We start from the raw sequence: 22,499 nt of genomic DNA, 5'->3' as shown, positions 1-22,499 counted from the left end.
GGTTCCAGAGGCTAGGATGGGGGATGGAGCTGGTGAGGAGGGGAGGCCTGAGGTCAAAGGCTGATGACCTGCTCCCAGGGTTAAGCAAAGTGTAGAGCCCAGTGCTGGTTAATTAGTAGAGAAGTTTTAAAGTTCAGTCAGGTCCAGAGAAAGAAGGTCCACCTTTCCTACCCATACTCCCTCACTTTCTTCTTCATCTTTATAGAAAAGGAAAAGGAGAACATGTTCACAAATTCAAACTTAGAAAATACCTAGCTGATGAGAACTTTGCAGGAATTTTTTTTCTTTTTTCCTGGTTAACTAAACCAGGAGGTAGAAGATAGTCTATTTTCTACATAAATAAAATAGTATATAACTAGCCAAGTTGACTGTCCAGAATGAGAGGTAGTCTTCTACCTCTCAGTGCAATATCCTCTTTCTCACAGGTTTTTAGGGAAAGAGAGAGAAAAAGAGCCCACGTTATCTAATCATAGGGGAGAGAAGAGAAATATTCTGAAACAGGTGCTACTTTCAGGCCTCTAAGAGCTGATGTGTCAGTGACCCAGTCAAGGACACACAATGGTTACACCTGTGTGTACAGTGGACTCATTCCCCATTCAGCCTTGAAGTGGTGGGAGGGGGCACAGGAGCAGGGGCCTCAGGGTGCTGCCAAGGACATTTCTAGGGTGGATGAGCTGGGTGGGAAATACTTGGAAAAATTCTCTTGGGGAATCAGGAGACAGGGTGGGGCAGGTGAAAAACATACATGCAACTACTGACATACTTCTAAGAAGCAAACAGAATGAATTATTTTTATTTATTCATATTGTTATTTTTACTTATTTTAGTTATTGGGGAAATGGAGTCAAACTAATGGAGAAAAGGGCAGGTTTATGTTTATTTCCCTCTTCCTATATAGCCAAAAACAGTATCATAAGGATTGCTGCAACTGTATTCACAGGATACAAGTATGCCACCTTCTGTGTGACTGAAGACTTCTTGAAGTTGGTACAGTCACAGGCATTCTAAAGAGTTCTTTATTCATTAGACAGGAAATCTCTACCTAGACTGAAGCTGCGTCTAAGTTCTTGACTGATTTAGACCCTGGACATCTCGAGGGCCCGTGTACAGTATGAAATTACAAGGAACTGTCCTTAAAAACCCCAGAATGGTTGGAGGCTCCTTGTCACTCCAGATTAAAGACAAGTGGAAAGTCTCCTATTCAACCACTTGTGTTCAGCAAACACAGGAGCACTACCTGAGTCAGCGGGCACTGTTCTAGGGGCCGGGAGCTCCAGGCAGGAAGACATGCAGTGATCACATAAAGGAATCAGTATATAAAAAATAGATCTATAACATGTCAGTCAGGTGTTAATAAGGGTTACAGAGGAAAATACAACAGGGCAAGGGGATAGAAAGTGATGGGAGGAGGTAAGGAGGCTACTGTTGTAGAAAGGAGGTGGGAAAGGCCTCCCTAATAAACTGACACTAAGGGACCAGAGTAAAATGAGGGAGGGAGTCAAATATCTTTGGGAAGAGCTTTTCGCACAGAAGAAACAGGAGATACAAAGATCCTGAGGTGGGAATATGCTGTTCAGACTTATTGTTCCAGCTTGTAGGAGTTGTGAGACTTGTGCCTTGTAAAGAAGGTCCTTGGAGGAAGGCAGGTGAGGGGACCCTGCCCAAGGGGTAAAGGGGGTCTGGTGAACATCTGTGGGAAAAGAGATAAGGGTGCAGATACCACCTGGCCAGGTAGTGAAGAACTATACATCAGGGGTTGTGTTTAATGTCTTCATCCATTCATTGAGTCATATGATCATTTAATTAACAAATGTTTAATAAATGCCAATACGTACCGGGCATGGTTGGTGCTGGGCCCGGGGTTATAAAGATGACTTTGTCCTCAAGGAGCACCGTGCTTCACAGCAGACCCCAGACATGAAGATAAACATCCCAATCAATGCTACTGGCCATCTGACTAAAGTGTGTATAGGGGAAGGGGAAGGGCAGACAGGTGGGTGTCCATGGAACTGGGGTCAGGAGAGGGAAAGATCAGGAGGTGATAATGTAAAAATTTCTTAATTTGCAAGACTAAGACACAAAGTCTTTTTATTTTAAAATAATTTTAAAGTAATAAAAAAGTTGCAAAAATAGTACAAAATATTCTTGTATACTCTTTGCCCAGATTCCCCAAATGCTCACATTGTTAACATTTTACCACATTTGCTTTTTGCTTTGCTTTTGGTATTCTTCTTTCTCTCTCCCTCTCCCTCTCTCTGTTTCTCTCTGACTCCCTCTCCCTATTATTTTTCTGTACTGTTTGAGAATAATTTGCAGATATAATGCCCTTTTACCCTTATGAAGACTGAGGTTCCTAAAAACCAGGATATTCCCTTATATGACCACAGTATAAGATCAAAGATAGGAAATTGACAGTAATATAGTACCATTTTCAAATCCATAAATCTTATTCTAAATTTGCCAAGTGTCCCACTAATGTTCTTTATAGCAGTTGTTCTCAAAATTTTTGGTCTCAGGATCTCTTTATAGTCTTGCTAAATTACATCTAATTATTTAAATAGTTTATATAAAATAGTTTTGCCTTCATGAATACACTGTCAGGTTTTGTGGACCTCCTTGGATCCCTGGATCACACACTGGGAAACATTTCATAGCCCCCAAAAGTCCACTCCCCCCCACCCCCCATTTCCTGGTCCAGGGTCACATTGCATTTAATTGTCATGTCTCTTTGGTCTCCTCTAGTTTGGAAGATTTGCTCTCTTTTGTCTTTCATGACTGTGTAATTTTTTAAGAGTATGGGCCAGTTATTTTTATTTTTAAAATAAATTTATTAAATAATTTATGGCTCCGTTGGGTCTTCGTTGCTGCGTGCAGGCTTTCTCTAGTTGCGGCGAGCGCGGGCTACTCTTCAATGTGGTGTGCGGGCTTCTCATTGCGGTGGCTTCTCTTTGTTACAGAGCGCTGGCTCTAGGTGCGCGGGCTTCAGTAGTTGTGGCACGCAGACTCAGTAGTTGTGGCTCTGGGCTCTAGAGCGCAGGCTCAGTAGTTGTGGTGCACGGGCTTAGTTGCTCCACGGCATGTGGGATCTTCCTGGACCAGGGCTCGAACCTGTGTCCCCCACATTGGCAGGCGGATTCTTAACCACTGCACCACCAGGGAAGTCCCCGGGCCAGTTATTTTTGAAGAACGTCTCTCAATTTGAGTACATCTGAGGTTTCCTCAGGATTAGATTCAAGTTATACTTTTTTTGGAAGGAATACTAAAGAAATAATATTGTACCCTTCTTAGTGCATCGTATCAGGAGGCACATGATATCAATTTGCCCCATTACTAGTGATGTTAATTTTGATCACTTGGTTAAGATCAGGACTGCCGAGCTTCTTTCTCTGCTGTAAAATTACGATATTTCCCTTTTTATTAAACAAGTATCCTGAAAGAAGATACTTTGAGAATATAAGATACGTCGTTTTTCATCAGACTTTCACCTGCTAATTTTAGCATTCCTCGGTGGTTCTTTGCAGACTTTTTAAGCACTGTTCTTTTCCTAGTTCCCACCTGATTCCCTAAAAAGGATTACCACTGAAACCATTAGAATTCAAAGACATCAACTAAGTTAGACAACACACTCTTGCTAAGGTGTGAGGAAAATGCCCTTTCACTCATTGCTGATGGGAGTGCAGAATGCTATAACCCTTTGAAGGAAATCTGGCAATACCAGCATTACAAATGAGTTTACCCTTTGAGCTGGAAATCCCACTTCAGAAAGTGTATCCTACAGACATATCTGCATAGGTATAAATTAAGTTACCAATTGTAACTTGATTTGCAATGGCAAAAGACTAGAAACAACTTCCATCTATAGCAGACTAGTTAAACCAAGGTACATCCCCACAATGGAAAACTATGCCACTGTCAAAAAGAATGAGGCTGTTCTCTTTGTACTGATATGGAAGGATCTCTAGGCTCACTAAGTAGAAAAAAGCGAGCTGCAGAGCAGTGTTTATAGTATGCTAACTTTTGTATCACAAAGTGGGGATGATGGAGCAGGTGCAGACAGACAGGGGTGGAAGTGAGATTTGTCAATATGAACCTTCTTATTTTTCTATTTTTCAATGTCAATATTATTATCACCTAGTCAAGAAGGTCTGGACTTTGTGAGCAACAAGGGCATCAGGGTTGTGTCCCACAGAGGCTTGGGGAGAGAGGAGTACCAGGGCATGACACAAAGGTGGTGGCAGCACCAAAGAGGAACTAGAAACAGCCTGAGCCCCTGGCTGGTGACAAAGAAGGAAAGGAGACTGAGAGAAGCCCAGTTCAGGTGGAACTGATGGAACAGAGGTGTTGAGGTGCGCCCTGACTGGCAAAATTATTTCTAATGACTGTATAATATTTCATTGTCTAGAATTTAACCATTACTTCACACTAGCTTAGGTCAAAATCTTTAAATCTTTTCTTGTTTTGTTTTTTTTGGTCGCACCTCGCAGCACGCGATCCCTGACCAGGGATCAAACCTGTGCCCCCTGCAGTGGAAGTGCAGAGTCTTAACCACTGGACCGCCAGGGAAGTCCAAAGTCTTTAAATCTTTGAATATGAAAATGATAGGTTCCAGTTACTACATTCCAGGATCTATGCTAAGTGCTTTGCAGGCATTAGCTTATATAATTCTCGTCAGCTCTACCAGGAAGATAATAATATGCCCAGTCTACAGACGAAACAACTGCTATTTACAAGGGTTAGGAACTTGCCCCAAATCACAAAGCTGGCAAAGGTGAGATTCAAAGCCTTGTCTGGATAGCTATCAAGAAAATGTCCCTGCCTTCCCAGGTTAAAACTTACAGTGTCCAACTGTTTTTCTTGGGGTAGTGTTTATGATATGTCACCATCTGGTTCGTCTCCTCTGGGTAGTCTCTATCAAGTTTGCCCAGGTGTCCTTCAAAATCCAGGACCCAGAAGCAAACTCAGGGACTGCCACCTTTTCCTTTGGTTGCCCATATTTAATTAGAAAGCATTTGTCTCTGACGCACATTCCAAATGAGACTTTCAATTGGTCTTTTGGAGTCTTTAATACCAGCCCAGTCTTTGGTTCTCTTGCACACAGCTCCCCTTGGCTTTCATTGTCTAGATTTTGATGACCCCAAATCCCTTTCCTTTTGGTTCATCTTAGACTGATTTGATGAGGAAAGGAAAAAACAGCTTGTACACTGGGCGAACTAATCTGGGTCTCTATCTCTCCCCTCCCCTCCACTGTCACTGGTATTCTGTAAAGTGTTGTAATAATTGTATATTTTTAAATCAAATTCTTCATGGAAACTTCTAACCATTTCTGGAACTGGAGGTAAACTTAAGAACTTTTATCAGATAAAAATTAGCATTACTTCTCTCTATTCTGAGCAAAAACAAGGTTGGAAGGATCTCAGAGGCCTCTGTGCTTTGCTGTGTTAGGGGTAGATTTGAGGAGCCATGGAGAGGAAAGAATGTAACATTCAATCACCCTCTCTTTTCTTTTTAATACTTCCTTCAACATCAGTAATAAAATAAAAAATTCCTCTTTCCCTAGCCTTGCCTCTGGTCTCAGTAGTAACTCCTGTGAGCAGGTAATTGAGCTGATCCCCACCACTGCCTCACTTCCTGGGCTGTTCTGTTCTTTTCTTTGGATCCAAGAGTAAGACCTTGGCAGAGAACAAACAGTAGAGCTGAGCCCCTGCTGTGGTTACTGAGTAACTCAAAGCTTAACTCTTCCACAGAAATTCAGCAAAACATCTAGCACAAAAAACAGAGTTGTCTTCAGCTCTCTTAGGTTTCTAGTTTACTTGGTGGTTACGACATTTTAATTAAGGTGAAATAAAGTTTATCGAAGTAAATCCTGCATTTTCATTTGGCAGCTTTCAGGTGAGATTCTCAAAGCATCTCACTGGAATTTGTCCAAATTCTCACAACTGTTAGAAAGTTCAGTTTTGGTTTCAGGGAAACCAAATGGAAACCAAATCAAAACAACAAATATTTATTGAACATGTCCAGTGCACATGCCACTGGGTCTTGAATGTACCAGGTACTCAATAAATATTTGTGTTTGAAGATACCCAGGTTCAGAGTAGTTTTGCTGACTTATTAACAGGAAAATAACTTTAAATTCCTCCTAAGTGGAAAGTTAAGATTATCAAGTAAAGTAAAAATGCTTACTTATACAGAGGAATTGGCACCATGTATGAACAGAAACACCAGACAAGGGTATTCTTGGGAGGTTGAGCAAGAGAGAGTTGCATGGAGTCAAAGCTCATTGCTTCTACGTTAGTTCAGAAGTTGTAGGTGGTAAGAGAGAAATTGGGAAGACAGCAGAGGCAGAGGTAGAGGTAGTGGGAGAAAGTTCCCTGGAGAGATAGGGGTTGCTTGGACAGACCAAGAAGCAACGGGAAGAAACTCACAGTAAAGCTAAGGCCAGGGGTGTGTGTTTTGATAAGTACAGGTCAATTGTGTGACTGGTGTCTCTTACCTACCTCTGCGGAGGGCTGCTCTAGCAAATTTGACCAAGTCCATTTGAGGGTTGAGGAGGAAATGAGGGGCTAGAAATGAAGGTAGTTTGGCAGCTTTTATCCCATCAGGACATCGTTGGTTTCAGGCCCTTCCCAAATGGCCAGTGCTGTAAACCAACAGATACTGCTTGGGCACAGGCTGTTCTAACTTTGAACAGAAACAAGTTTCAGGAATCACATCTTGGTATGGGTACAGAGATTCAGCTAACCAGGGAATGCTGCTAGAGACAAAAACCCTGGAGATGCTCAGAGAGAAACGGGCCAGCCCACTCTGGAAAGGCAGCCTGCGTCATGCCCTAAGGCCAGGATTTCATCAGGCTGCCTGGCTTGCTGTCACGATAACAAAATGCCCAGTTAGATGATAATGGTTAAGCATAGGGACTGAAGAAAATTAGCATGTTTTAGTTCATAATAACCTGAACACTTTCGGACCTGGGAAGATAGCAAGGTGATGATAAACTAAGGTTACTGTAGGTTTTCCATAAAACTGTATTTTTTAAGGGCTTTGACACTGCAAAGGTAATTTTTTCCCTTTAACTTGATAATATGGGATCAGGTCTTGCGCTTGGTCAAGGGAATTACGGGAAGCACCTGATTTTGGTGGCATCCGTTTGATGGCGCCCATTTGGGTGTTTAGAAATGCCAGTTATGCTCGTGCTGTTCTCAGAAATTCCTCCCCTCCTCTTCATTCCCATTGTCCTGGTGCAAGCCCTCATCATTTCTTGTAAGTCTACTGCAACAGATTCATAACTGAGCTCTCAGCCTTAGGCCCTATTCCACTTCAAATCACAATCATCACATCACTCTCGGGCTTAAAATCTATACTGGTTTTTAATTGCTAAAGGATAAAATCACAACTCAGAAGGGTACATAAAGCTTTTCAAGACCTGGCCCTCCTCAAATGCAAAAACTTCCCTGAATTACCTTGTTTCTCCCAGCCTTAGACACTTGCCTTTAAGTGGTCTCCAAGCAGTGCTAATTATGCCTTACAATCTCACTCGTTTCACTAAAAGGTTTAAGTCTGATAGGCAGAAAACTGGATCCTTCTGCTTCTAAAATTGTCTATCACGTAGAAAGAACCCTACTATTCGAAAGTGTGGTCTTCTGACAAACAGCACTGGTATCACCTGGGAGCCTGTTAGATCATCTCAGGCCCCACTCCAGACCCGCTGAAACAGTAACTGCACTTTAACAAGAGCCCCAGGTGAACTGCATTCATGTTAGGTTTGAGAAGCACCGACACAGAAGCTTCTCAATGAACGAACGTGAATGAAGAGGCACAAACCTGATCCCTTTAATTCCCCTGCTTACAACCCTTCCTTGGACTCCTTTTAAGAATAAAACGCAACTTTGTGATCTGGCTCTGCATCCAAAGCCACTAGCTCACTCTCTCTACTCTAACTTCAATGACCTTCTTCGTTTCCATAAGAGTCTTTCTTCTTTCGCAGAGTTCACCCATCGTTTTTTCTCTGACTAGGAGTCTCCTGCCCCGCCCCTGTGCAGTCCCCCCAAGCTGTTTCTTACCTTCAATGCCACTTCCTCAAGAAAGCCTTTGCTGGCTAGCCAAGCAAGGCTAAATCTTCCTTGTGTATAGCCTCACAGCTCCTTGCTCTTCTCTTTTGAGGACAGCTGTGGTTGCATAATCCTTTGGTAATTCTGTCTAGTGCTTTGTAGATGATTTATGTTATGTATCCTTAAACTGTATACATGTCAAGTTCGTAAGTGGAGTCTGAGATCCTTAAGGGTAGAGAGTATTTTCCTCTTTGTCCCCTACAGTGTTGTGCCATATAGGGAGTACTGAGTAAATTACTTTAGTAAATACTGTACTAAGTGTTCAGTGAGTAGTTGAAAGTTTACTTTTGATGTGCTAGGTGTTCCAAATAAGGGTGGCAGCCATTAACTAAATGAGCCACAATGTTGGAAAGCAGAGTGATTTACAAATTGATCATTGCAGATTAGCTGATTACTGGGATTGAGATGCTAATATACACAAAAAAATCAAACTCATGTTTTTTAAAAACTAAATTTATTTATTTTTGGCCGCATTGGGTCTTTGTTGCTGCACACGGGCTTTCTCTAGCTGTGGTGAGCAGGTGCTACTCTTCGTTGCGGTGCGTGGGCTTCTCATTGCGGTGGCTTCTTTTGTTGTGGAGCACAGGCTCTAGGCGCACGAGCTTCAGTAGTTGTGGTGTGGGGGCTTCAGTAGTTGTGGCTTGCGGGCTCTAGAGCGCAGGCTCAGTAGTTGTGGCACACGGGGTTAGTTGCTCTGTGGCATGTGGTATCTTCCCAGACCAGGGCTCGAACCTGTGTCCCCTGCATTGGCAGTTGGATTCTTAACCACTGCACCACCAAGGAAGCCCTCAAACTCATATTAATCAATGAGTCTCAGTGTAAGAGATCACAAGTACCCTGTTGCTTGTAAGCAGGGTAGGCCTAGGTGAGTGGTAAAGACAGCAAGTGTGGTTTTGGAATTCCCATTCTAGCTTTTATGACATTCAAGAATGGTTGGAATAGTTACCATCCTTCATACCCTCTGAACTTTTTCTTACTGTGGCCCCTTCTCTTGAGGTCAGATATGGTACTAACGGACAACTAATTGCTAACTGATGGTACAAGGAGTGATGTTTGTTCACTGGTAATGTATATTATTTTTCTTTTAAAAATATTCAGTTATTTTAAAGGAAACTCTAGCCATTGTCAGTTATTGTCTTTTAAAAACATGGACATTTTATTATATAACAATGTTGCTATTATCACACTGAACAAAAGTGTCATTCCTTGGTTTTATCTAATACTCAATACTTAAGTCAAATTCTCCTAACTATATTATATAAAAGAATGTTTGGTTTGTTGGAATTAGGATCCAAAGTCCACACGTTGCATGTGATTTTTGTATCTCTAAAGTTCCTTTTAATCTAGAATATTCCCCTCTTCTGCCCTTTTTTCTTCTTCATGCCATTGAGTTCTTGAATAGGGTATATTTTACAGTGGTCTCTAAGAGAAAATCCTCTAAATGCCAGGAATGACTAATTGGTGGGGATTTCAGGACAATTAGGAAAAGTGAGTAAGAACGGAAAGACAAAAAAATTGGCAATAGGAAGGTATTCAGAGCAAGGCCATGTTGCTTAAGCATAAAAAGGTTCTGATTTTAAGAGAAGGCATAAAAACTAGAACTTTGAATGTTAACCATGGAGCCTCACTGAACACTGACTCTAGGATTTCAGAACCATTACCTTTACTCCTAATGTGCAATCACTGTATAACAAATGAAGTATTCTGAACTGTGGTGTTGGACTAATTCCTGTGATATGTATAAAGTTGACACTACAAGTATGTGTGTTTGTATATATTACCTACTTCTCTTTTTTTCACCTAAAAATGAACAAACAAACAAACTCCATAAAAAAGGTGTAAGAAAACAATCCCAAGGTTAGAATAAGAGGGCACAGGCTCATTTACAAAAAAAGACTACGCGTTTCTCCTCATCAATTTATCATTTAATATAAATGCTGACAGAAAGCAGATAAAGACCTTGTAGACACTTGCATATATTTACAAACCAAAAGGCGAATCACCTCCTTCTACTTGTCCTTTTATCTGCAACTTGTGGGAGCCTTAAACACTAATTTGGAGCAACATGAGGCTGAGTCAGTTTCCAAGAGAATAAAGAAAGGAATAGCATTTTAACAAAATGTGGCATCTTTGATATAGACACCATGCACACAGATAATACAAATTAAAAAGATGGCCCTCATCCTCTCAAAACTCTGCAACAAGGAGAGTATGTACTTATTGAGACCCAGCATTTTGCTGTCCTAAACATCTTCCTACTACTATTTTTCTTCCACTTCACTTTTTTGAAGTCTGTTTAAAAATTCAAAATATAAACAGATTTTTAAAAAGAGAGGGAAATGGTCTATTTCAAAAACAGGGTTCTTTTTTCCTATTCCAAAAGAACTTCCAGGAGATAAAGTCTTCAAATAAGATTTCACAGTTTGCCAAGTGCTAATTTCACAGCTTGTGAAATTCCAACTCATTATGTCTTCACTTTTTAAAGAAAAGTTGCAAACACTTGGAAAAAGTAAAATTTCACAAACTTCAGCAACTTAGAAATGAGCTGTCTCTTTAAGGCTCAATATTTTTATTTCTGAACAGGAGGCAGGCAAGAAAGAACAAGGGAGCTAAAAGGCAAGGGGAGAAAAATAGGAATGCAAGAAAACTTAAAAAAAATGGTATTTTGTCTAGCACTAATTTAAGAACAGGAGATATAAATTCTCACTATTCAAACTGTAAATGATTTCATGAAGTCATTTATAACCTGACTCAAATCTCATGGGCTCCTTTATTATCCTAGATTATTTTTGACTTGTTAAATATACCTCCGCAGGGCACAATCACATACAATCAATACGATTGGTAAATTACACAAGCTCTATCCCAAGCAAATATGCATCAATGTTAAAAAGTTACTTAAAAAAACAGAAACAAAATAAAACAAAATAAAATCCACCCAAAAAGGTGATAATGACTGCAGAATGTCTCGGGGAGACTGGTATGAGCCAAATTGACCATAGTCAGGGAAAAAGGGTAAGAAGGGTAACAAGGGGAAGAGACCACACACAAGAAGAGGAATCTCACAACTGGAAAATGTTTTAAGTGGGTGAAAGGTTTTGTTCATTATCTTGATTCACTTTTTCCATTTCTGTTGTTCTAAAAACTCACGGATTCATCATCAAGTAAGATAATGAAGCCTATGGATCAATGAATAAAACAAAAAAAAAAAAAGAAGAAAAAAAGAAAAACTTTTCCCCCCCAAGTTCCTTTCATTCCCAGAAGGTGGGAAGAAGAGAAAGGATGAAAGGGGGAATAAAGGAAATTTAGGCAACAATACACCTGGAAAAAGTAGCTCTCAGAACAGTGTCTTAGTTGAACAGAGGATGTAAACATGATAAGCAAAAGCTTAAATGCTTTGAAATCAGAGGAGTATTTTACAGGGTGGTTCAGATATTATTGTGAGAATGGCAGCCTATCAGTGGAGAGAGATTACACTAATAAATGGTGATTTTAAAAATCAGGTTAAAAAAAAAGGCTACCAATTATCCACCCAATAGTTTGTTTCCATTCTTTTCTTGACCCTTTCATACACCATCTGGAGTTGGGGTAGGGGCCCACCTGACAGTTTCCAGTTATAAGATGACTCTGAGTGCACAACCTAGAATGGATGCCAAAGACCTGTGAGCTCTGTCTACTTAGAGTTTAAATTAAAAACAAAACAACACACACAAAAAAACCCAACTAGAAATAATGAGACCTCAAGACAAGAAAATAAGTCACCTTATCTAGTATACAACATACATTAGGATAACAAACTCCACAGGATTTTATTTTTCTAAATACATATTTTTGGACACAATTTGTTGTGAGGCTTAAGTTCTCTCTCTTGGGTTACTGTGCCTTATTTTCTTTTGAAAATAATGGTTATTACTCTAGGGATGTTCTGCTCAGGAATAAAGTTTAGGGGAAGTTCAGTGTTTGGTTGAAAATTCAGAAGCTCTGAAAACAAGGATTCCAGTGGTGAGGTTAGTCCCTTTATCACAATAGGATTTCAAAGGGCCCTTTACCCACTTTGTTCAGTGCAGTATTGAGAATCTACCCACTGGGAACATATTTATTATTAAAAGGTGTTACTTCTTCTTGGTGGTGGCAGTTTCCTATTCTTCATTAACATTATAGCTAGCGTTACAATCTAATGCGAGTGAAAACACCTTTAGCAGTCAAAGAAATAAAATCTTAAGAACCAAACGGTAAGCTGGCATTTACTACAATTAACAGTATCTTTCGACAAAAACAACTTTCTTTTTCTAAGTGGCTCAGGAAAGTTGAAATAAGAATTTTAAAAAATATTAACTGCAATCCACCTGTAATTCCCAATAAGTAATTTCAGCAGGAAAATTTCATAAAGCTGAGCTGAAACAACAAATAAATATAAAAATCATAGCTGTCCAAGGTAGAAAGGTATGAATGTGGGCCAGCAAAATGGGCAGTCAGGTAAAATGATGACAGTAGTAGACTGCTTGCCTGTTCAATCCCTAACGTTGAACGTAAAATCTGCTTAGTTTAGTAACTCTAATTTTTATCTAAAAGGATAGGCAGACTTTTCAGGGAAGAGATCACCTTGCAAACATTATAACCATGTATCGGCAATAAAAAATAAACACAATTGGACTCTTTCAGGGTAAAAATCTAAGTAAACACTGCAGTTAATTTCCAGACAGGTTATTAATTTCCCCTAAAAAGTAACTGAGCCTTTCCTTTTAATGATATATAAGACATTACAAGTGCTTTTTACAGATAGATTTTATACATGAAACCTTTACTCAATTCTTTAAAATGAGCAAAAAAAAAAAAAAGTAGAAAAAGATGGTTAGATCTCCATCTATAACCATTTGTACATAAGCAATAACAACCGAGTACTCTTTAGTGAAAAGAATCTATTTTTCTCTGAATCTGAATATAATCTAACATGTACTGACTATAGTTACTTGACCATAGTGATAGGAGATTGTCCTTTAGGCACAAGTAAAAGAACAAAAATACAACACGCTATCATGACAAGGTAATCTCAACAAAAGGGAGGAGGAACTGCTTACACACAATACCGTAAAAGATGACATTCATGGTTTAGAAAAACTGAAGAATTTTCATTACTTTTACATTTTATAAGGCCAGCTAACTTTAACAGTTAACTTTAGATACATCTCCCTACACAGTATAATCAACTCACAACTACTAAGAGGTTTCACAATCGAAATGGCTACTATTTCCTCCCAAACCAAAACAGAGTAAAGCACAAGTCTTTGGCTCTCCTTTAAAGAAAACAGCAGGTTACCGTTCCTAACCAGACCTTTGTTTGCCTACCAGTAGGGCAAATACCACATTTGTGCATCACTGAGTAATAACACCATTAGAAAAGGCAACTTCACAGAAGTTATTGGCTAAGCGAATTCATTTGAATGCTCTGTTTTGAGGCAGCAAACTGTCACTGTTGCAGATTGGGGAGGGCAGTGGGTAAATCAAGGGGAATTTGCAAGATACAGAAGGGACAGAGAAAAAAAAGAAAATCAAAAACTTTGAGCTCCAACCCTAAAGACCAATGGAAAGTCTGATGGAGTTACATATTCAAGGTAGCAAATGAGAATCATACCAATTTTATGTCTTTTAGGCCAAAAAAAAAATATAAATAAATAAATACATGGGAAAGACTAGGAGAAGGGAAGGGAAATAAAATGGGAGAAGGGAATCAACCACATTAATGCTGTATGAAATAAATTTTTATACATTCTGAGTAGTTGAGTATTTTGTAGCTGGCATTAGAAATAGTGTCTTATTATTTGAATATTACTAGAAACCTATGTTATAACTAACTTTTCTTTTGATTAGAAAAGTAACAAGGAATGGATCTTTGGTCACTTCAGCCTCTGTAAATTACCCAAGTCATGGCACCTACTGAACTTATGACAATATCTATAAGTAAGGCAAAAGAACTACATATAAGTCAGAAAATTGAGTCTAGATATCTTATTCTCGGTTCTCCTACCCTCTTCCAGAGACTCACTGAAGAAAGAAAAAGTCCAAGTACTTTTATATTCCTAGCTGGAATAAAATTCTGGTGTTGTTATCCAGACTGAACACAATGCTTATTACTCCTACCTTAACCTTCTCAGAATTGTTCATTTTCATCTGAGATGTCTGAGTCTTGTCTTTTAATTCAGTGAAAAGCAAACAGTCATCTTCAGAAGAAATTAACATTTGAATAAGTAGAAAGCATAAAAACTGTATTTCCTATCTGACTGGTTTCATCTTCTACCTGTCTCTAAAGGAATAAATTTAAAAAGCTAGAAAAGTCAATTATTTTTCATAGATTTTAACAAAAAAGCAGTTAGAAAGTCAAGCAGTTTTGCCTGAACAGGCCATCAACCCTTATTAGCTCATCATATCACAAGGTATACAACAGAGAAAAGGAAAAGAAAGAGAAAAAAACAATGGAGGTTTTATTGAATTCCTAAAACTGCTTGTGAGCACTGCGAAAGTTGTAAGAATTTCTATGAGGTAAGGCAGAGTAACCAATTTAAAATAGGTAAATTACAGGCACAATGGGACAGTATACCTTTCTCTTGTTGTTCTACCCACTCAGATTTCCTCTAGAGTGTGAGGCCTTAGAGAGGTACAGCTAGGGTTAAGGCTACAATTTGAGATTCCCCCCATCTTCACTCCATGAAAATACCTTAAAAAGAGAAAGAGAGTATTTTAAGTCAGTTCAAAACAGTGGCTTCTCTGGTTTTATTCAGAATAGGAATACTGTGTAAATTAATCCCTGTTTCTGCCTAGCTTACAAAATCAAAATGGTGAAAGGAAGAATGAGTATATTTGAAGAAAATGAACAAGAACAACAGAAGTTGAGTTATTAGGGGTTTCAACAGATACCCAAAATGGAATTTTACTTTTACTCCAAATTTCAACAAAATCAATACCCATAAATTCCTTTTCAGTACCAGAATCATTCTGAGTTCCAAATTGAACCAACTGCTCTTAAAATTTAGGAATTAAACATGTCCAAAGGAGAAATAACATCTGCCCAAATCTGCCTACAGAAGGTTAGAGGCCAAGAATGTTGTCTTTTATGGCTATAGAGAGAAATGAAAAATCTCGGGACTCTGTCAGACATAAAAGTTTCTCTCCTTCTCCCAAAAAAACAGTAAGTACTTAAAGAGTAAATAAATGTAAGAGGGTTTTAAGCAAAATAAAACAAATAAAAAAAGCAAAAAAGCAAGTGTATTTTTAAAAAAAAAGGAAAATATGGATATCAACTGATAAAATGCCTCATCTTCATTCAGTGCTTCTACCTCCCAATCAGTCATTTTATCGCAACAGCTGCGCTCATGCGAAAAAATCCATAAAACATACCCAATATATATACAGATATAGCTATGTATATATGTATATATATAATATATATATAAATTTTTATTTAAATAAAAAAGAAAGCTCGAATCCCAAGCCAATATGTGTATATCAAATCCTTGACCAGCCAGGTCTGTAGGGCATAATCAAATTCAATGTGAAATAGTATATAAACACGGTGCCTTGACTGGGCAAATTAAATAATTGCTACTCAAAAGAGTGTTCTGTTTGGACTCTCCTACTGGTAGGCAATGGCAGGACTGTATTACCCTCCCCCCACCCTCACCCCCCCCATTTGTTTCATTTAACAATATGATGGACACAGAGCTTAGACTGAGGTTGTTATGACCTCAGCAGGAGTTAAGGGTTAAGAAAATAAGAAACAAGAAAAATACAAACTCTTGCTTTTACCCAACCAAAGCAATGCAGTAACTTATTACATAACCAGTGCTTTCTGTTTTAGTAGTATAATCCAGAAAGGGAAATTTTTAGGAAATCAGGGATAGGGTGGGTGACTATATCAAATAACCCCCCACTAAACATGTTTTATATGGTCTTAGTTCAGTACAGACATGTGGCATCAGAATATGTGCAGCAGAACTAAGTAATAAAAATCCTTCCTTATTCTTTTCAACATTTTCATGAAGAATCTTTTCAATATTGTAAAGCCAAGACTACAAAAATTGACTTCTAGGTACTTACTATCTACTTGTGCTAATGATTCTGAAAAGCTGCAACTGATTAATTCATGAACTATCCTTAAGATTCAGGCAGTTCGTATTTGCCAATCTCTGAAAGCCAAGGGCTCCAGTATACGGGAATTTTATACTTTTGGTTTTTGAGAGTAAAACATAACACATCCATTGAACTAATGTGGCTCTGTTCATTTTAAGTTCAAATCAAGTGTTGCAGTTTTACAACATGGTTGATTGTCCTGGTTTTTGAACATTCTATGATTTCAGCAGAGGTTCAATTTGGAAAAGCACAGCTCTAAATTTCCAACCATCACCTCAATACAGATAATAAACCAAGTATGTATTTTCAGTGCTAATAAACTACACTTTATCCTGAAAGTAATCTCCATTTAAATCTACTAAAGCAATCTAAAATTGACTCAGGTTTCTGATTACATTAAGAGAAGGAAAGGGGTCCATCCATAATATCGGAAATGAGGACTTCAAAAATTAATTGGTAATTATCTCTCTGAAAAGCTGAAATAAACACAAAAACAAGAAATAAAGCCCTCCTGAACAATAACTACAAAAAGTTTTAATGCCATATGAAAAACCTACCTACACATGAAGCTAGTGACCCAGAAAGAGAAAGCAGATTATGGTTTCTAAATAACAGCTCTTAGAAAGTTGGTGTGCTGCACATTTTCTAATAACTAGTCTATTACTGTCTATTTCTCAAGCACCACAGAATTCTCAGAAAGGCCAGTGCTTTTTGTCTGTTGTAATTTATGGGGTTGTGAGAGTTGGAAAGGATTGGGGGTAAGGAATTATACACACTGGGTATGTAATAATACCAAAATACAAGAAAAACCTACTTCATTAAGATCATACAATTAATCAAACAGAGTGTATATATAATATCTTCTTCTTTTTTTTAAAGCCCTGGATCCAAGGCGTCCAAAGTTATTAAAATAAAGTTCATTCACAGAACAAAAACAAATTTAATCTGAATTGCTTGCAGATACTGCTAATTTTCTTTTTCTTTTTCTTTTAAATTAAAAAATGCATTATTGTGAACTATGTGCAGGGTTTGTTTTTAGTAGTGGTGTTTGTGCACATTGCCTCCGGTGCTTTTCCTGGATTTCTCTGACCACTCTCAGAGAAAATGTTTAGAAGCTATCTGTTCTCCTACCCCTACGCCCCACAAATTGGTTAGGAACAGAAGATAAAAGTAGGACTCCTCATGTTTTAGGGAGCAGAACTGGATGTAACTCCTGATCTCTGGGAGTCATTACTGTCCCCTCCTCCCTCAGGGTCCTCTGACAGGTTCAGAGAGTTGGTCTTGTTTGATAGGAGGCCGATGTTCTCTTGTGTCAAGGCTGATCCATTCGGCACATCACTGTTAACGTTTTTTTAAAAAAAAAAAGAGTTTGGATTTTAAAAAAGGAGAGAGATAAAAATGATTATTTAGTAGAATAAAGTCAACAGGGCCTTTCTTTTTAGCAGTATGGAATGGCATACATGAATGGCATTCAAACTTTAATTTACAGCTCTATATCCACGCTTTATTTTAGCATAGGGGTTGGCAAACTAAGGCTAGCTAGCTGCCTTTTTTTTTTTTAACTTTGTTTTTTTTAGCTGCCTGTTTTTGTAAACAAATTTTTATTGGAACACGGCCTGCCCATTTGCTTGCATATTGTCTATGGCTGCTTTCACATTACAATGGCAGAACTGAGAGTTTTCACAGAAATAGTAAAACTCATAATTTTAAATATTCACTATCTGGCCTTTAAGAAAAAGTACTGACCCCTGCTTTTAGCAGGTTTACTAGTACAAGAAATTGCTTTGAACCCAGGATAACGCATGGATTTAAACAGCCAAAAACCTAAGCCTGAAAGCAACAGGGCATTAGATATTGTTGTATATCATCAGGAGGGCAACTTGGGACTATGCATCAAAAGCCTCAAAATACCCTAAGTTGCAAAATACTCTAAGATGCAAGATATGCAAACAAAGAATTAACTATAATATTGTTTATTGCAGGGTTGTTCACAATAGCTGATGTGTATCCTTCCCTACCTGTAGAAGAATAATGGATGACATGGGACAGACCAAATTAAAAACCAGGAGGATGGGCGGGGGCGGGGCGGATAGGTGGGTGGGAGTGGCTAAATGCCTACACACTTCAAAAAACCAGAAGAGGGCTTCCCTGGTGGCGCAGTGGTTAAGAGTCCGCATGCCGATGCAGGGGACACTGGTTTGTGCCCCGGTCCGGGAAGATCCCACATGCCGCAGAGCGGCTGGGCCCGTGAGCCATGGTCACTGAGCCTGCGCGTCCGGAGCCTGTGCTCCGCAACGGGAGAGGCCACAGAAGTGAGAGGCCCGTGTACTGCAAAAACAAAAAAACAAAAAAAAAAACCAGAAGAAAAAAAAAAAGACCAGAAGGGTATACATCAAAATGTTAACACTAGTTTTAAATAAATTAAAAAACAAGGGGAAAAAGGAGATGGAAGCAGAAAATTTTATTTCTTAGGTATTAACAGATAATTCAACCTTGGGTCTGACCTAAAATAAGTTTTAACTCCTAAACTCATGCAAAAATATTCTTTTCTCAATGTATACAAAATAATATTTTAAAAATCAAATTACAGGGCTTCCCTGGTGGCGCAGTGGTTGGGGGTCCGCCTGCCGATGCAGGGGACGCGGGTTCGTGCCCCGGTCCGGGAGGATCCCACATGCCGCGGAGCGGCTGGGCCCGTGGGCCATGGCCGCTGAGACTGCGCGTCCGGAGCCTGTGCTCCGTGACGGGAGGGGCCGCAGCGGTGAGAGGCCCGCGTACCGCAAAAAAAAAAAAAAAAAAAAAAAAAAAAATCAAATTATATGTATGAGGGTACTTCTGTCATGACTGTATAAGACTATGAAAATGTCCCTTTCTTTACCTGAATGTCAATGTAAGGTCCTCAGCTGGAACCTTATTTTGTGGTTCTGGTTGTCCATTTTCTGCTTGCTTACTTGTATTCAATTTGCTTTTCATATCCAGAGAACACTGGTTCTCCTTTGAAAGAAAAGGAAATAAATTCAATTATCTTTTATTTAATGGTGCTAATGGAAGAGAGAACAGATATAGATAATACAAAATGATGATCAGAAATCATATTTAGTTCTGTAAAATGACCAAAGAAACAGGCAGATTAAAAGAGATACATAGGGACTTCCCTAGTGGCACAGTGGTTAAGAATCTGCCTGCCAATGCAGGGGACACGGGTTCGATCCCTGGTCCAGGAAGATCTCACATGCCGCAGAGCCACTAAGCCAGTGCGCCACAACTACTGAGCCTGCGTGCCCGAAGAGCCCATGCACTGCAACTACTGAGCCCATGCACCGCAACTACTGAAGCCTGTGTGCTCTAGGGCCCGCATGCCGCACTACTGAGCCCATGTGCTGCAACTATTGAAGCCTGTGCACCTAGAGCCCATGCTCCACAACAAGAGAAGCTACCACAATGAGAAGCCTGCGCAGCAACGAAGAGTAGCCCCTGCGTGAAGCAACTAGAGAAAGCCTGCGCACACAGCAACGAAAACCCAATGCAGCCAAAAAGAGAGAGAGAGAGAGAGAGAGAGAGAGAGAGAGAGAGAGAGAGAGAGAGAGACACAAAAACATAATGGAGTACGGCCCACTTGCTCACTATCCAAGCTGGATAGCAAGGGGACAAATGCCTCAAGTTAACATGGAAAAATCTCACAGAAAAACTGATGACTCAGAAAAAGCAAGTCAAAATATAATAAGTATCTATGATACACTTATTGAAAACAGAAAAATGAAATATCCCATCTATTTGCTTACAAAGAATGTGAAAACTATGCAAAAAAAAAAACCAAAAACCAATTACCATGCAATCTGAGGGAATGGTTCAATCTCCTAAGACTAAAAATTTACTGAAATGAGTGTTCATGCACTATGAAACAAACCCTAAGCATATCTATGGATATAATTCCACAAGAAATAATACATAGATGGCATCTCACTCATGACAAAAAAATAGGTCATCAATAACAGAAGGGCTGTGAAACCTAGAAATGTTATTTGGTAATACATCTTTGTTTAACATGAGGGCACTGCAAAAAACACCATCCCCTCTGCTTCCTTAATCAATACACTTAACAGAAATTTAGTAACTTCCAGATAACCCCCTTGTTTTCCCGGAAAGTTTTTTGTAATGCAGAAAACTAAGACAAAGAACACACTCAAACCAAAAGAGAATGAGGAGAAGAATGATAAAACAGGGAGGCAGACCATCTTCAGGACACTCACTGTCAGTATTAATCACTCAGTGCAGTGCCTTGGGGTGATGATTCTACAGCTCTAGATGATTCTAGAACTCCAGAACCACGAGTTCAGTGACACAACTACACAGAGGCTTTCCTTTCAGCTTTCCTCTCTTTTCCCACCATAGCACTTACCATGCTCAGTTCCCGGGTTCTCTTCCCGATTTCTCTTTCCACCTGGTGCAGTTCCAAGCTCAGCTGCTCACTTGAGGGCGCTCCAGGCCACTTCGGTGGGGGCGGCGGCGGCGGTGGGGGCTGTGATTGGCCTGCCAAGGCGCTCGCCTCCCTCTGCAGCGCCAGCCTGCTACCGACAGCCTAGTGCAAAAGCCAAGCGCACAGCTCAACACACGCCACGCCGCGCACAGAGTGACCAGGCCCGAAGCCAGACCCGCCCAAGCAACTTACTACTCATGGATTGGCAATAAAAATGATGCAAACGTAAGGCACTGCTTCTTTCTCTGAGTACCATTTGAATACAAAAGGGAAAATATGGGGCATTTAAACTTAGTGAATAGTAATTTAATCTTTGGTATAAGTTGCTCTTTTTATCTTCTTAGTGGAAAGAGAAGTCAACTATAAATGTGCTTCTTTCCTTTTCTATTTTTTTCCTTTTGTTTTTTAATTGAATTTTCTCTGATGTAAATTCTATCATTTCTTTCATGATACCTCAGTAATGGCAGGGACTTTTAACCACAGTGAGTTAAATAGTGCTGAAATTCTTTTGGAACAGAAAATCAGTCTAGAAATTTCAACAAAGACAAAAAGCCATGAAATAGCAAGGTAAGGAATAATGCTTTATGGAGTTAAAGGTCCAAATCTTCAACAAGTTAATAAACTAAAGGTGAACATAATAAACACAGCATTCTTTTTTCTTACGATAGGAATCAGCAAGAAGTTTTGGACCAATGTTAATAAAGCAATGGGAAAAAGGAGACAAACATGCATACTATACAGGTTTTTATTTCTAAACCTTCTTGCTTACATAAGAGCACAAGCCAGACACATGTTCAAAAACAAACACACACACACACACACAAATCCCTCCTACTGGTCTTGCTAATAAGAAAGTCTAAGACTGAATCAGTTAGAAATTTATTTCCAAAGCAATAGCTTACTTATTATTATAGATCTTTGTAGAAAGATATACATCTAGAAAGAAACGTTCTAAGAGCATCTTTTTCTCTAGAAGGGAGCAATGCATTTATCATTAGAATGTCTTTAGCTTTCCATATTCAAAGTCTATGTTCCAATACAAAGGATAATATAAACAAAACCTAGTCTTCCTGATGTGGCACTTAAAGGACTTTAAGAATTCTTTGCTTTCTGACATTTTGTTTCTCGTAAGTATCAGGTAGCATGGTGGAAAGAACACTGAATTTGGAGTATGAAGAACTGGGTTCATGTTTCAACCTCTGTGAAACTAATATCCTTCAACCAAAAAGGGTGGGGGACAATACCACCTGCCTAATCTAATTGTTAGGGACATGTATGGGTCAAATAAGATATGTGATAGTAATTTATAAACTGAAAGAACTATAGTAATGAAAGGTGGTATTATTATACAGAGACTATATTTTTTAGGTCAAAGTTCTAAGCTACTAAAGATGCTGACGAGTAAAAGAAGTGAGAGAAATTTTTAAAAATTAAAGAAAATATAAGAAATTAAAAACAAATCTTAAGCTAAAAGCATCTGTTGATTAAAAAACTATATACTATATACCTTCAACTTAAATGTGCCATCAAGGAATATAAGCTCCTTTTATATTTTTTATTTTATATAATATTTTAGATAATCTACAAATTTTAGATTATCTAAAATATTATATAATATAAAAATATAAAAGGAGCTTATATATATATATATATATGTAATATATAATGTATAATATATAAAACATATAAAATATGTTTTCTATTCTCACGTAATAGAAATTCTAAATTTCCTATTGTCTCAGAACTTCGAAGTACTTAAATTCTTTGAAAAATGGACAACTGTACTAACTCTTAGG

The 22,499-nt window shown here is 38.8% G+C and overlaps 1 protein-coding gene across 4 annotated transcripts in view; it reads right to left on the bottom strand.

Moving 5' to 3' along the window:
* Positions 1–1,842: 1,842 nt before the first annotated feature.
* RC3H1 (ring finger and CCCH-type domains 1) overlaps positions 1,843–22,499 on the bottom strand; it is a 104,122-nt gene continuing 83,465 nt past the window's right edge. Inside the window, exons 18-20 of one of the 4 annotated variants that reach the window (XM_019952080.3) lie at positions 20,626–20,805; positions 19,105–19,220; positions 1,899–2,009 (exon numbers count right to left, since the gene is read on the bottom strand). In XM_019952080.3, the coding sequence (XP_019807639.2) occupies positions 1,958–2,009; positions 19,105–19,220; positions 20,626–20,805 (348 nt within the window). In that variant the 3' untranslated portion in view covers positions 1,899–1,957. Of the gene's footprint in view, positions 2,010–16,738; positions 17,565–19,104; positions 19,221–20,625; positions 20,806–22,499 lie in introns of those variants that run through there. The other 3 variants (XM_033855059.2, XM_019952082.3, XM_033855072.2) reach the window with 3 other exon arrangements.

This window comes from Tursiops truncatus, chromosome 1, assembly GCF_011762595.2.
Source record: "Tursiops truncatus isolate mTurTru1 chromosome 1, mTurTru1.mat.Y, whole genome shotgun sequence".
Taxonomy (NCBI): domain Eukaryota; kingdom Metazoa; phylum Chordata; class Mammalia; order Artiodactyla; family Delphinidae; genus Tursiops; species Tursiops truncatus.
This window is presented reverse-complemented; position numbering and strand designations above follow the sequence as displayed.